At 38.8% G+C, this 15,693-nt stretch overlaps 1 protein-coding gene across 1 annotated transcript in view; it reads left to right on the plus strand.

Annotated features, from left to right (window-relative positions):
- The window catches only part of LOC143036553 (glutamate receptor ionotropic, delta-1-like), a 30,329-nt gene extending 26,871 nt beyond the window's left edge, over positions 1-3,458 (plus strand). The window contains exons 8-9 of the mRNA XM_076204058.1: positions 243-530; positions 2,625-3,458. Of these exons, the coding sequence (XP_076060173.1) occupies positions 243-530; positions 2,625-2,862 (526 nt within the window). The 3' untranslated portion in view covers positions 2,863-3,458. The remainder of the gene's footprint in view (positions 1-242; positions 531-2,624) is intronic.
- The last annotated feature ends 12,235 nt before the right edge of the window (positions 3,459-15,693 follow it).

Here is a 15,693-nt window from a genome sequence, read left to right on the forward strand (position 1 = left end):
TATTTAAACTCACAAGTACAGGTGGTTTGTTCTAAAAATTTACAATAGGGTTGATATATATATATATATATATATATATATATATATATATATATATATATATATATATATATATATATATATATATAATTTCTCCCACCGTTGCTCACTCATTTTCTTTTTCAATCTCCCGTTTTTTTTTTTTTTTTGTGTTTTTTTTTTAACTCCCATTTTCTTTTTCACTCGTAAATTGCTTCTCCGAGGTCCAACATGCTCGACTACGGAAACTTTGTCCCCGGAGCTTTGAAGTCTTCCCGTGAGCCTGTCCTCCGTGAGTTGGGCGACAAGCTCTCCCTTGTGGACTCGTATGATGAAGGCATTGCCAACATGGAGAGCGGCAGCCATGTCCTCCTCGAGGCCTCGGCTTACATCGAATACTACATGATCCTACAGAAACAGGAGTCCGTCTACTTTCTGGAGGAAAAACTGTACCCAGGCTATGTAGGGTGGCTCTTCAGGAAAGACACGCCCTGGAAATACAAAGTGGACCAGTAAGTAGCGTCTTTGGTCACTAAGCAGAAGATTAAGGAGAGAGACAAGGGGAGAAACATAGGAAGAAAGACAGGGGCATAGGGAATATAAAGAAGAAAGGTACAAGGTGGTTGAGAAGTCAGTCCCTAGATTAAGAATATTGTCACGACTTACCTATGGCTCAGGGTAGTTGCAACACGAAAAAAAAACTAAGGCCGTTCGCAGTTCGGACGAATGACAAAGTTCAGACAGTATAATTAAACTCTTCGTTAAAATTAGATATTATTACACTAACAAAATAACACATAAAACATAAATGAGTACAGAATATTAACAATATAACAAATCATATGACAGGAAACATATTCAGGTTATTTACCAAGTAATTGTTGAGTGTGCATATGTTTGCAACACGTATGATCAGGTGGGCATAACGAAGTCTTGATTATGGCGTAGACGAGTCTTGATACCGGTTGTTGAGGTCGCACCAACAGTCTCGGGGAACAAATAGGTGGTTTGAAGTGAACGATAATTTCTAGTAGGTGCAGCTTTTGGTAGGTGAAGCTTCTGGTAAGCGGAAACAAGATAGTGGATGATGTTTCTTAAATAGATAAAATAACAGAGTCGCGTCGCTCGTAGTCAAGCAGCAATCTGGAGAGTATCCGATACAATTTTAAAAATGAAGGCTTTACACTTCGTTTGGAGACGGGCGGTAGATGTGGTCCAAAGGAATTGTTTATCAGATTTGTCGTAATGGACGAATGTAGAAGAAAATATGCGTAGATTCAGATGGGCCCTGGGCTTCAGCTTCTCTTCTTGTCTTCTCTTTCTGTTATGTTTTGTAGTCCCTCTCAGTAGTCTCTCTACTTCTCTATTGACTCTGTCTAGGTCGTTCTCTGCATCACCCTTTTATATACCCCGTGAATGGGAACTGACGTTTCGAACCATGGCAAAACGTCCGTAAAGCGGTAATTCAAAGATCTTCAGTCAATGGGAAAGCAGAGTGAGCTTTTCCCGACAAATTATGATACGTTTCTCAGCTTGGCGTTATTTGGGCACGCTCCAACAAACTGGGATTGCGTAGTGCTTAATAATTTCAAGTATATATATATATATATATATATATATATATATATATATATATATATATATATATTATATATATATATCATAGAATATAATATAATATAAGATATACCGTGCCCTAAAATTACAAACGGAGACTTGATTTACACAAGGGCATGACACAGCACAACCACAGACTTCTACTCATGTAGGACTTGACAAATACTATTACCCTGTGGAAGTGATGAGTAGCCAAGATGTTGTATTTCGCATAAAATGAAGAGTTGTGAGGCCTTTCCCCTTATGTAGATATACAATTTACGTGCGAAAACTCAAGACGTGTGAGAAAGATGTTGTCATTTTCAACTAATGTAGACGGATCTTTTGTAATATTTCCGAAAAAACTACTTCTTAAACACCCTGTATATATGTATATATATATATAATATATATATACATATATATATATATATATATATATATATATATATATATATATATATATATATATATATATATATATGAAAATAGTGAGATAAAGAGTATATGAGATGGGATATGAAGATCAGGGAATTTAATCTCTTTCGTATTAGGCGACACTTTTCATCATATTCAGACAACCCTGAATGGATTTTATTGATATATACGGCACCTTTCTTCAGAGAATATAAAAGACAATACAGAGGCGAGGGAAGACAGGAAGCGATACAGTGGAAGTGGATTTTAGTCTATTCTGCTCAGCTTGGTTAAGATTTATTTGTGAACGAAAATTATCTTCACCTCCATAGTAACAGTATTGTGGAAACATACCAGTTAGCGTAGAGAAATTAATAGGAAATTAAACAAAAATGTACTTGATCGAAAATTGTGAAGGTTGGTTCCACAATCACCAGTACTTTGCACTGGGCTAAACTAGACGGATCATGGGAGGTATCTCTTACATCGTAGGAGAAATCAAGTCCGTAATAGGGGAAGGGTCGGGGAGGAGGGGTTGATAATAATTGGAATAGAGTGACATTGTTGCCAGCCTGACACCTGCCCTTCCTCAGGATGCTCAGCTGGATGGCCCAGACAGGACTCGTCTCCTACTGGCGCAGGAAGAACTTCGAGGACTTCCGGCGCTCACAGGGGCTTCCTGCGCAGCGAGTGGAGATCCAGGAGAGTCTCCCGCGCCCCCTCAACCTCGAGGACCTGCAGGGCGCTTTCCTCGTCCTCTTTCTCGGATTAGTCGCAGCAGCCTTAGTGTTGATGATCGAGGTTTGCATGACCAAGATGTCTGCTGAGTAGCAAATGGGATGCTAGCACAGATGAAAACTGCGCAAAAGAAGTCTAAACAAAAATAGGTCCGTTCAGATCGAAAAGAAAAACAAACGTTTTGACGTCACAAGGAAGTCCGCCTTATTGTGACGTCGTGTTATGTTTTTCTCGAAGTGACGTGATTTGTTTTGGTTCAAATATTTGGTGTAACTTTATTCCGTTTGTGGCAGTTTGTCATTGAATAACTCCCCACTGTTGACTCTACGGACGCTGGTACTACGATATACCCCCAATAACATCCTAACATATTTTGTTTGGCTGACGTCAGACGATTTTTTATTAATTGGTCTTCGCGTGAGTCTTTGTACAAGTTTAGTGATTCGTAGTCATATTTTTTCGTTATCCTTAATGAAATTCGTTGCCGATTATTTTATTTGGTATGCAGCACATATTATTGATAGTTTTGATATTCCCCTTGCGAATAAAAAATTGCAGTTAACAAAAAAAATGAAGTCAATATGCACCAGAATGGAACAGATGTCCTTTGCTTATACACTGACATGTGAAACAAGCTGGTGTCTAATGAATCAAATCTATGTTTACTTTTAAGTCAATTACCTTTTCAACATGCACGAACTCTTCCAACATCTTGTTTTTTTAACCTTACAATATTTCCTATAAAGTTGTAGAATACGTAGATTATATTCTATTTGCTACTACGTTCTGTGTTTGTCATTTTTATTTTATCTACTATGTATGCATTTAATCGAGAAAGTTGCATGATTGATATTTGTCTCCTTAGGGATCTTCATAAAGTAGAAAATGTACGAAATTTCTAGAATAGTCCTCCCTATATACCAATAATGTATACAGTGTATACATGAGATTCATATGATCCCTTTGTGAATTCCTGAATTTTCTCACGGTCACGAGAATTTTGTAAAAAACGGTGTGTGCGATATATATATGTATATATATATATATATATATATATATATATATATATATATATATTTATATATATATATATATGTGTGTGTGTGTGTGTGTGTGTGTGTGTGTGTGTGTGTGTGTGTGTGTGTGTGTGTGTGTGTGTGTGTGTGTGTGTGTGTGTGTGTGTGAGAGAGAGAGAGACGGAATAAAGATGTGAGTGCAGTCGTGTTGAAAAAGATGTGCCCTTACGAGGGGTGAGGTACAGGAGGAAACGAAGAGGCATGTAAGGTACAGAATGAAGGAAGGAAACAAAGTGGATGGTGAGAGAGACTTGAAGGAGAATGGACGAGGTGGGGTGGGTGTTTGAGAAATTAGAAAAGATTCTTTTGGAAGGAAGTGAACAAGGGAGATGGGAGTTATGTGCTGTGAGGGTGAATCGAGCGGTGTTCCGGGAAGTTACTAAATGTGGAGGGGGACGGGGTAAGTTGAGGACTAGCGGGGAGTGTGAAGAACGGAAATGAGGAGAGTGAACTCAAGGGGAGGGCTGAGATAGTGGGTAGAGTAGGGTGGGGCTTAGAATGCGCGTGGGTTGTCTGTTGTTTGCCGAATGAGAGAGGGCAGTGGATAGGAGGGAAGAGACGGAGGGATGGCGCGGCCCGAGGGGTGGGGGTGGGGGGTTCTTATCTGTTTCATGAGTTGTTTTGAATGAATGTGGAAGGGTCGCCATACTGTGGGGTAGAGTCAATTCCGATTGGCGGGTTCTGCTGTGGAGATACTCGCTGCAATGCCTTTGACTCAGGCAATGTGATAGAGGCAGGGGACCCTCTTTCATTCCTGAGGTGGGGGTGGTAGTTCACTGGGTTTTCGTTGTGTATGATGTGGGTGTGTGCTTTGTCTCGGCTACTCCCCTTATAACGAGGAAAGAGAGCGAGGAACCACCAGGAGGCGCGCAGCTGCGGCCGAAGCCGTTACCTTTGCCTTACGCGCTTGGACTGTTTAGGCAGGTAACATTCACTTCTGGGAGTTGGAGAAGAGTGCGAAACTCGAACCCATAACTAAGAGAATGCCACATTTGTCGGATATATATATATATATATATATATATATATATATATATATATATATATATATATATATATATATATATGTATATATATATATATACATATATATATATATATATATATATATATATATATATATATACGTACGTATCTGTGTGTGTATGTGTTTGAAGGCGTGTATCGGTGATATGAAACAAGTAACGGATGATTTTCCATACCATGAGTAACTAGCGGCAGACATGAAAGTTGCCGGGAACCGCCACTGCAGGCTCGGGGTACATATGGCCTTGGCAGCATGAACACGTGGCGAGTTTGGGTGGCGGTCGAGGTGGGGGTAAACACATGTTTACTGATAACTTGCTTTGGGTGAAAGGTGTGTACTGTTAGGCACCTATTGTTGTCTGTTTTTTTTTTTTTTTTTTTGTCATTAATTTATCAAGTATCAATAATGTAAAAAATAAAAATAAAAACCTTCGGAAGAAGGTTCGTTATATGGAACCCACATCTGCTGAGCATGACAATACAGTGTGTAACCAAAGCAGTTATCTCGAATGTGTCATGAGCACTCCTTTGTAATGCAGTAAGATAATCGGAGATCTAAAGACACCTTTGGTCTCTTTGCATGTATAAATATCATCTACAGCTATTCCCTTGTGACGAGTGAGTTGTTTTCGTTTTTTCGTGTTTTTTTTTATCATATTCCTCTACATTGTTTGGTAGTTGAGGAACACAAACTAATCTATTTAGGTCACGAAAGGTGATAAGTAAAAATAGTTTGTCTGTTTTTTTTTTTTTTTTTTTTTTTTTTTTTTTTATGTATGTAAAAATAGAATGTACTTTGTACTTGGGGCATGTCGAGATCCTCATATTCAAGAGCCTGGCATCATTTTGAAATGTAATATGTAGGACGGAATAATATGTAAGTTTTCACTCCGTCTTTGTAAACCCAGTAATAATTGATTCGAAAACAGTATAGCACGCGCGTGAAGACACCCGAAGCATTCGGTTAAAATGTAAAAAATAGTAAGGGCAGACTTGCTTTATTCACTGGGTTACGCACCACCTCCCCCACCTTCCCCCGACGTTGGAAAACCCGAAATCAATAAAAACCGGCCAAATTCCTCTTTTACATTTCCGCCGACCTGCAGTCTAGCGCTGGTATAACGATAAAAAAAAAAAAAAAAAAAAAACGTGGGCGTACGGTTTGTACAAAACATGCAAAGCTTGATACATACTAAAGATTGTGTGCTCATCAGCCTGACCAGTGTGAGTGCATAAATTGAATAATACTTTTAAAAATATCCGACCTGACAACATGGCCCCCTAAAAGCTTTATATAAATAAATGTGCGGGTTTTTTCACTCTCCGATCTAAGGAGAAAGATCCATGGTGTCCGTTATCGAATGAATAAAAGTCTGGCCTAAGATTATTTTCTAGATATAGTGAATACAGATATTTCTATAACCGTTCCTTTACAAGTTTGTAATACAAATAGAATATCCTAGTGATACACTTGATGTAACAACCCTACTCCCATCGTCCGGAATAAGTTACTGTAGTTGGATGGCATTGCCAGGGCTTTGTGACTTCAGATGCGGGCTGTCGACGCTATCAACGTAACACACGGGAACACGTTGTTGTACAAGTTTAATTGTTCGCACAAATACTTAAAGATGTCACAAATCACATATCATACGTCTCAGTCGGCATGAAATGATCGGTTTCACTGATACAAGGGTTTATGAGACTTCGATTTAATACCTTTGGCGCAGACCCAACGGAGCCAAATACGTGAAAATAAAATTGATGTCGCTATGAAGTTCATTCGTGTTAATTTCACAGTCGCCAGTACGTTCATTTGCACGCGCTTCTCTGTGTCTATAATTATGGGCCACATGAAGAATTGTCACCCCAGAACGCCTACATGAAAAAAATCGTCATCCCATGAGATCCCACATGAAGAATTGTCACCCCAGTGCGCCGAATATCAACAGTGGAATAAAGAAAAGGTTAGGTCAGGTTGAATGAGGGTTATGCTTATTGTCATCAACTTATACAACCGAAGAATCGTAAACCCAGGATGGACCACATGAAGAATTATCACTCTGTCGAAGTCCGGAATGACGATTCTTCATGTGATCCATAATTATATCTACTTCATGGTTAACAAAAACATAATCCCGTCTGCATTGAGCTTTCGACATTTCAGAATGTTTTCTCTTCACAAGTACCGTATCATAGCGATATATACTGTACAGACAAAGCAATTTCTTATCGTTATGAGAATGTTTACTTGTCTAAGTTTACTTCCACATAGCGAGCGATGGCAAAGGCGGAAGAAACTGGGACACGCCATGCGCGTATTCCACTCCCACGTGTTGCAATTCCCCGTCACAATTTGCCACAACATACCCCTTCCACCATTCGGATCAATATTCTATTTTATCTTGGAAAAGTTCAAATGCTTATCGAGATCCCCGGTAAGAAAGGACTGTTTTTATCGAGAGGCATTATACCTTCGATTCTATTTTTCATGAAGAAAAAAAGATAAATAAATAAAAATCAGCATTCGTTGCCTGCAATTTGATCGTCTGTCGGTGCACGGTACGCAAATTCTTAAAGTATATATATATATATATATATATATATATATATATATATATATATATAAGATAAATGAATAGATAGGTTAATAAACAAGATTTACACACACATACACACTCACACACACACACACACACACACACACATATATATATATATATATATATATATATATATATCTATATATATATATATATATATATATATATATATAATGCCAAAACTGTACGAACGTTCTCGTAATCCTGATTCGATTACCGCAATTTTTGCTCATCAAGATTAAACTTGCCTTTCACTGCACATGTACTTAATATAATGCATTTTCATTGACTATGTGAAGAGTGTAGCCACTGTCTCCAAGCTTCCAACTTAGTTTCCGACATTCCCCATTAATATTCATTCTGACATTGGCTTTTCGATCCCCGTCGTTCTTGTAAGAATGTAACGATTAAGAAATTAGCCTAACAACAGTCAAAACTAATAGCGAAAGTACCATCCACTCCGGAAGGGGATCGTCGAGTTTGTGGCACGGATAAAAAACAATAAGGTTGGGGTCAGGTACAATCACACTACCCAAGGATGCTTACCATGGTATTCAGACTCCTGACCCTATCAAGGTAACCGCTGTCTTTTTTTTTATTATTATTATTATTATTATTATTTCTTATCATCAACGAGTCCCATATTCTAATATTCCGAATAACCGTGCGTCAGCCAAAATAAAACTTTCCAATGGCATCATCGTAGCGTAGCGATCATGAAATATTCCTTTGCCCATTTTCAAGGCGAACTCGTATACAGGAACTCGATACCTTGGCCATTATCATGCAGGAAGCAAACATCCTGACCCACAGACCATACAAAAAAATTCACTCGTTGCACTCCAAGTGTCGTGTCACAGTTGTCATGCTTGTATAATTATTTTGAGCGTTGGATGAACAAGAAAATACCGAAGCGTCCCTTTGTTCACTATATTCTGTGATGAACAGTGTTATTCTCGCAAATGCTCCTTGACCATATGGGTGGGGGGTGGAGGGGCGTGAAACTAGTGTCCTGGATGGGATGAGAATCTGCATATCTAGAATATAAACATTTATTGTATAGTAACCAAATGACTAATTCGTATCGGATTTTAGGCATTGCACTTACTTTACGCTTTTCATTTGTCATTGCACATAGACCGTGGCAGATTTATTCAATTTATATTTATGTATTTATTTTTCTGTGTACTTATTGAATAAATTTGTATGTGTATATTTATTTACATATTCATATATTTTTATTTTCTGCAAAGAAAAAAACATCAGATTTTGAGGAAGCGAGATCAGCCTCACAGTTTGTGTGGATGTGAGAAGTTTAAGAACCGTTACTCTGCACAGCTGATGTGAGAGGCCACTGCAGTACTACGAAAGAATGCACATACATGCACGCATACTGTACACATGATCCTTTCTAGTTACATAAACACAACATTAAGGGCTCCTTTGCCAATTACTTCGCTCCAATACTGATCCTAGGCGACGCCAGTCCCACCAACACAGATCCTCGGTGATGCTAATCCCCCCAACACAGATCCTAGATGACGCCAGTTCCCCCAACACATCCTCAGTGATGCCATTCCTATATCCACTGACTCGTTGGACGCACGCCAGAAGTCAAACTTTTGAGCGTTGGTGCTGGCGCCACGCAAAAAATATTAATAAGTAAATAAATAAGTGAATAGATAGACATTGTTTTGCACTGATTAACCGGCGTGTCCCAGGGAAGGGGGAAGGGAGGTGGGGGATGATGTATAAAAAGGACCGCTTGGGAAACGTGGGACTGGGTCAAGGTTTACCCAGGCAATGACAACAATAACCTCAAGGGTAAAATCCCATTCTGAAATGCGAATTAGAATAAAAATTCTTTGTTGGATGAAAAGTTAATATTATTTTTTCTGTTTCCAGGATTGAGTACAGTTTAGTTCTATTGTAATTAGTAAAAAAAAAAATAGAACTTAATGTCTGTAAAAAATTTGATATTTGAATAATTTTGATATACATATTCTCTACATATATTCAGATAATAATCCTTCTTGATGCATTTTCGTATTATAGTTACGAATTTTCAATCGTATCATCTTGTATCCTTACAATATTAGAAGAAAGCGTGTAACTTTTGTAATTTAGTACAGAGAACTTTTAATTGTATCATCTCGTATCTTTACAATATTAAAAGAAAGCGTGTAACTTATGTAATTTAGTACAGAGAATCTTATAACCATTCATATACCCCTAATTCTTTAGGGTTTTGTCCGCGATGTTTTGACGGAGGGAATTCCTGTAGAGTTTTGTCCAACACGCAGGTCTACCGACTCCACCCCTATCTTGGAATGATAGAATCATGACGGAAGTGAGGGGAGAAGAAGACGGAGGGTGAGGTAGTAGAACTGGTTCAAGGACTACGTGTCGTTTCGGTTAGCAGGAAGTAGTCGTCTTGGTAGTACGTCCTGCCCGTTTGATGCCCGGAAACAAAGAGTTGCTACCGGACCACAATGGAAATAAGCTTACATGCTTTTTTTTGTGCTATCCTCTGCGTTTATAGTTATTTCGAGCTATGTATTCTTTTCTTTATCTGCACTACATGTTTATTGATTCAATGCCAAACAAAGTACTATTACTACCCACTTGATTGCGCCGTGCTTTGTCAGAGGGCGTAGATGCTTGCTTGTCTAACGGGATAACATTTTAAGAATCACAGGACCTAATGTTAAGGAAAGGTTTTATCTACGTATACAAATACACTCACAAACTGGAACGATACATGGGCTAAATTTGAATATGGTAATTGGAAAATAAGGATAAATATAGACCAAGTTGGAACCATATATGAATTGAATCTAGGCTTGATAAATTGGGGAATAAGAGACAGGACTCTCCGGGCGTTATTCCTTTGCTTTACACTCCAATAAATAAACACTTCTTATAGAAAAAGGATTCGGTGGTGCGGTTGGTAGAGTCTCAGACTGTCACTGTGGAGTTATTGGCGGTAACTGGTTGGAATCCTACTCAGGGCTGAAATTATTTCAGTATCGCTGCGCTTCGAGTCGTTACTCCAATTCTCGTGGGCGTCGGGGGTGCGTGTACGGTCATAGCATTACCCATAAGTCGGTCATACGAGCTCTGAGCTCTCTTCCGGGAGGAAAATACCTGTCGATCACGATCCAACACGTGATTCAAAGACCAAGGTGAATCACACACACATACACACACACACTTGGATAGTAGTAGAAAGAACCCAACAAATTGAGTAAATACAATTAAGTACACACAAAAACACACGAGGAAAATAAAAACATATAATGCAAAGACTGGCAACCAGATTTACCCCAAGTCTAGCTGATAAGACAGAAGAGACAAGGGAGGGGAGGGAGGGGATCCAGATGAGGGGAGCGAACAGAAAGGATATGATAATATTAAGAGCAAATAAAGTGATAGAAAAAAATGGAGAATGTCAAAGAGTAAGAGATCATAGACAAAAGTGTTAGAAAGCATATGGTTGCACAGAGATGCACTAATTTATGAAACACATTAATCCAAGCAATTAGCACAAAGGAATGTAAAAGTTTTATTAGTGATGATAAAGAAACGACCCATGAGCATAGCATATTTCTGTGTTACGCGCGCAAGCCAGTACTGCCCCCACTTTGAACAAAGGGATTGTAAGATCACAACATTACCCACATTTCGGGGCAATATATGATAAGCTACCTCTCATCCGTACCAAGAGAAATGCTTATGAGGTAAATTTGAGAAAAGCTGTTTGCGCACACGCGTATGTCTGGTAAGGCGGAGGCCAGGAAGACGTGCAAACAGTACAACAAATGTAGAATGTTTTTCAGCCAACAAAATATCGTGCTTGTGTGATACGCTGCCCAAATGGCAACAGTTGTCGATGCCCAGCGTGAGATCAAAGACGGCGAATAAAAGTACTCTATGTCAGTTTGTAGAACAAATGAGAAAAATGTTACAAGTCGACAACAAAATTAATTTGATCCAAAATTTGATGAATGTATCTAGAGACGGGACACCATTAGCATAGCTCTAACTCCGTATTTTACATTAAGGTAAATACACACAATTTGCCGGATCCAAACAGGAAGTGAATACATATATACTTTGGTGGTATTCCTGATAAACTTTAGAATACGAAAAAAGTCATTGGTGTAAGATGACCACATCCTGTAATTAGGTAAGAAAAAAAAAGTTTGATGGACGAAAGTGGCAGATTGAAAAAGAGAAAAGGGAAGCTTGTTTAAGATATATCAAGAATAATGTTCCCATATACTATGCATCAATACTGGAAGACCTTGCAGGATAAATAACCCTTTAGAAAACAAAAAAGAAACCTAAAATGCATCGATGAAAACAAGAGATCATACAAGTACACTATCACGTACTCTATACCTAAACTACGTGAATGAGGGAGGCCCAGGCAGAAGGATAACTCTACACTACTTTTTGTGTTTAATTTTCTATCAAAACTAGGACAGCTAATACAAACGAGTAAAGCATGGAATGATTTATTTGCAGAACAAAAAACACAAGAAGGCACATATATTATGTACTGAAATACACAAATTGCAATAGCAGGCTTCTTCTTAATCTCATCCCAATTGATTTTGTTGCTGAAAAAGCTCAGAGTATTTAACTCACTCAACGAAATCTTCTGGGATGTGGGTGGTGGGGTATTCTCTCCAGACTTAAATATTTTCATCAAAATTAATCTGTGGTCCGATATGGCCGTATATTGGGCCTCACAGCTATAAATAAGAGCATGATTTCTCGTAACGACTAGGTCTAGTATGTTTTCCTTTCTAGCTTGTAGCAGAGTGTGCTGGGTGAGGCTCAGTTCCTCTACTTAGTCTACTAGATCTAGCAACATCTTGGCTTGTTTGTATTCTGGTGCCCTGTTAATGGTACCGTTTTCTCAGTTTATTTGTGGTATGTCGAAGTCCCCCTTTAAGATAATTTCTGGTGATGTATGGCATAAATCGATGATGTCTATTTTATCTACGGTGGATTTGAACATTTCTTCGACGGTGCCTGAGCGGCAGTATACAGTGAATTTTTGTGTGTGTGTTTTTTCAATCTTTATACCCATTATTTCGTAGTAGCTGTCTGAGAAAGAGCAAAAATTTGAAGCAATTGTTGCCACATCAGACCTTAAGCAATTCATAACTCCTCCATGCCTCCAGTTTACCCGATCCGTTCTGAAAATGGTGTAATTTGGTAAGTTGATCTTGCCGTCTAGTATACCTGAGTGTAAGTAGGTTTCTGGATGGGCAATATATTTTCTTCTGCAAGATCCGTGAGAAAGGAGATTTTGTATTGATTGCATTCATGAACAGAGAGTTTTCTAGTAAAATGTCTATTTGTACATGGTGGTGTGCAGGGATGTAGTGGTGTGGAGGTGCTTGACGATACAGCCACGATCCACAGTTTCTACCACACCCAGGTTCCCCTAGTCAGGAGTTGTGTAGTTGACAGCGAAGATGCAACAACTATGGTCACCCCTTAAACGCATCCAGAAAGTGAGACGTTCCTGACAGGGAACACGGTGTTTTGTTTTCATAGAATATGCTTGCACTCACAGATGTATTTGGCAGTTACACAGATTAATTTATGAAGTTGAATCATCATGACTATACGTAAAACTATTTTCTATGGAATGTTATTTTGACACCATAATGTTCGCTATGACAAGCTGCAGATACTCAAAAATTTTATTGTAACTGACAAATCCAATAATGCAACTTTTTATTTTCAATAATTAACCTTCTTATTAAACACTTTATTAGAAAATGTTAAGATACTTTTTAGTATTTAAATGGATACGTTTTTGATAGTTTCTTTTTTATATTTTCCACTGGGGAAACAGGCCTCTCTTTCAAAAACATTTACTCCACGGGCTAAGTGGACCTGAAAGTGTAGAAGGGAGGATTAGTTGATTTATGACCCTGAAACACTTGCAACTTTTTTTTTTCAAATTATAAACAAATTCGGGGGCATAGGACTAACCCGGATATTTCGATTCTTGTCTTTCAAATTTGTTTTCCTGTTGTAGCCACTAACGCGGCTAGTTGTTGCATCTGTGAACGATTCACTCACAAATCACTCAGTTATCTACCACTCCTTTAGCACTCCACCCACCGAGTTATGCCCCTCCCCCCAAAAAATAAAGGCGTCGGTACACACAAAGCACTCGACATAACTATATGTGTGTGTGTTTACCTAAATGTAGTACACAGGAAAGGAGCAACGCTCGCTGTCCCGTCTCCTACTCTAAAATTTATCATACCTTTCTCAAATTCATGTATGTGGGTATACGCGCGCGCGCATCTGTGTGTGTGTATGTGTGTATTTACCTAGTTGTATTTACATGGTTGTATTTTACGGGACTGGAGCTATGCTCGTGTGTGTGTGTGTGTGTTCACCTTGGTCTTTGGATCACGTGTTGGACTCGTGATCGACAGCTATTTCCCTCCCGGAAGAGAGCTCGTATGACCGATCTATGGGTAATGCTATGACCTTTCACACACACACACACACCCAACTCCCCGCCCACGAGAGTCGTAACGACCCGAAGCACAGCGATACCGAAATAATTTCAGCCCTGGGCAGGATTCGAACTGGGTACTGCGAGCACTATCGTACTTCCCAGACCAGTGCTCTACCAACTGCGCCACTGTGTGTGTGTGTGTGTGTGTGTGTGTGTGTGTGTGTGTGTGTGTGTGTGTGTGTGTGTGTGTGTGTGTGTGTGTGTGTGTGTGTGTGTGTGTGTGTGTGTGTGTGTGTGTGTACCTAGTTGTATTTTACGGGCAGGGTAGCTATGCTCGTAGTATCCCGTCTTCATATCTCGTTTTATCTAAACTATTTTTAAATTCATGTATTGTTTTTGCACACACTACTTTCTGTGTGTGTGCGTGCGTGCGTGAGAGAGAGGAGAGGAATTCCTTTTGGTAACTCAGCAGCCAATCTTGCCTGACGCTTCCAAGGTCACGTGTCCTGCCGCCCTGCTCCAACCCCTCACGTGTTCCGACTTGTGATAGCGTCGTTTCACCGAGAACACAACGCAGTGTGTGCATACGCATGTATGCGGGTGGCCAGTTTGAATATGAATGTAGGCTGAAAGAAACGGTATTCACCTTATAATAACTGTAGCTCCCTTCGCCAAGTATAAATGAAATCCTGGAGTTATTACTCATATTTATTACTATTATTCATTCTACTTGTTTGATGTACACGATACTAGTTGATGTGGGCCACGCCACGCAAAGTTCAATGTATACTTCTGTCAATTGTTTCTATCGGAAACTACGGACAAACAAAGGTTAAGCAGAAATTGCGCGGGCTTTTGGATGGCAATGGGGTATCTTAGATTTTGGGAACGGGTGGAAATGCCGAAAAATGTTGCAGATGCAGGCTGAGCACCGGGGTATGGTTAATTTATGTGGTTGAGTTCGGTGGGTAAGTGGGTTCATGTAAGGTTATGGCTTCGAGATTCCGCCCTTCATTACCGTACTTCCACCATACTAAAGTTTGTTAGAATTTTAAATGTTTTTTTTTTATTCCCATAAAAGATAAACAAAAAAGTATTAGTGCAATAGAAATATATTTGTAATGAATGAATTTTCAAACAATTGTCAAGTTTCCATGGGTGATCGATTTTGCTTTATTTATCTATTTTTGTGAGACAATATTTCATTCTATGTATACATTCTCGCTCCATTTGACAAGTATAAACAAAACGGAACAAACAAATGAGATGTTAAGTGCGGATCAACGAGTTGTTGTGTACCTGAATTTCGTTATCTTACAATCAAGGAATTTGTCGACAAGATCAAATATTACCTCTATGAAAGGATTATGATTAACGACACACACTAGTTAATTAACGATTTCACTGCTAGCGCCAATGAAAACAAACAATATAGAGCATCGGTCCTGGAAGGCAGGGGTTCCCAATTTATATTTCAAAATATGTATGTGTAGACTCCATAAGAATCTTAATGCCCATAATGATTATTACTAAGTAAAAGTGCACAAAACTATTTAAATTGATGTAACCAAAACTATGCATTACTATTGAGATGGCTGAGTTTGTTTTTGGCTAAAAGCTCATTAATAGGATAATTTAGCAATAGCCCAACGAAGATCATATTCAGGTGTTTTGTTTTTCATCTGTATTGATTTGATTACCAGCAGCATTGAACGAAAAC

Source organism: Oratosquilla oratoria, chromosome 2 (assembly GCF_046742065.1).
Source record: "Oratosquilla oratoria isolate Oo_2021 chromosome 2, ASM4674206v1, whole genome shotgun sequence".
In the NCBI taxonomy this organism is placed as follows: Eukaryota; Metazoa; Arthropoda; class Malacostraca; order Stomatopoda; family Squillidae; genus Oratosquilla; species Oratosquilla oratoria.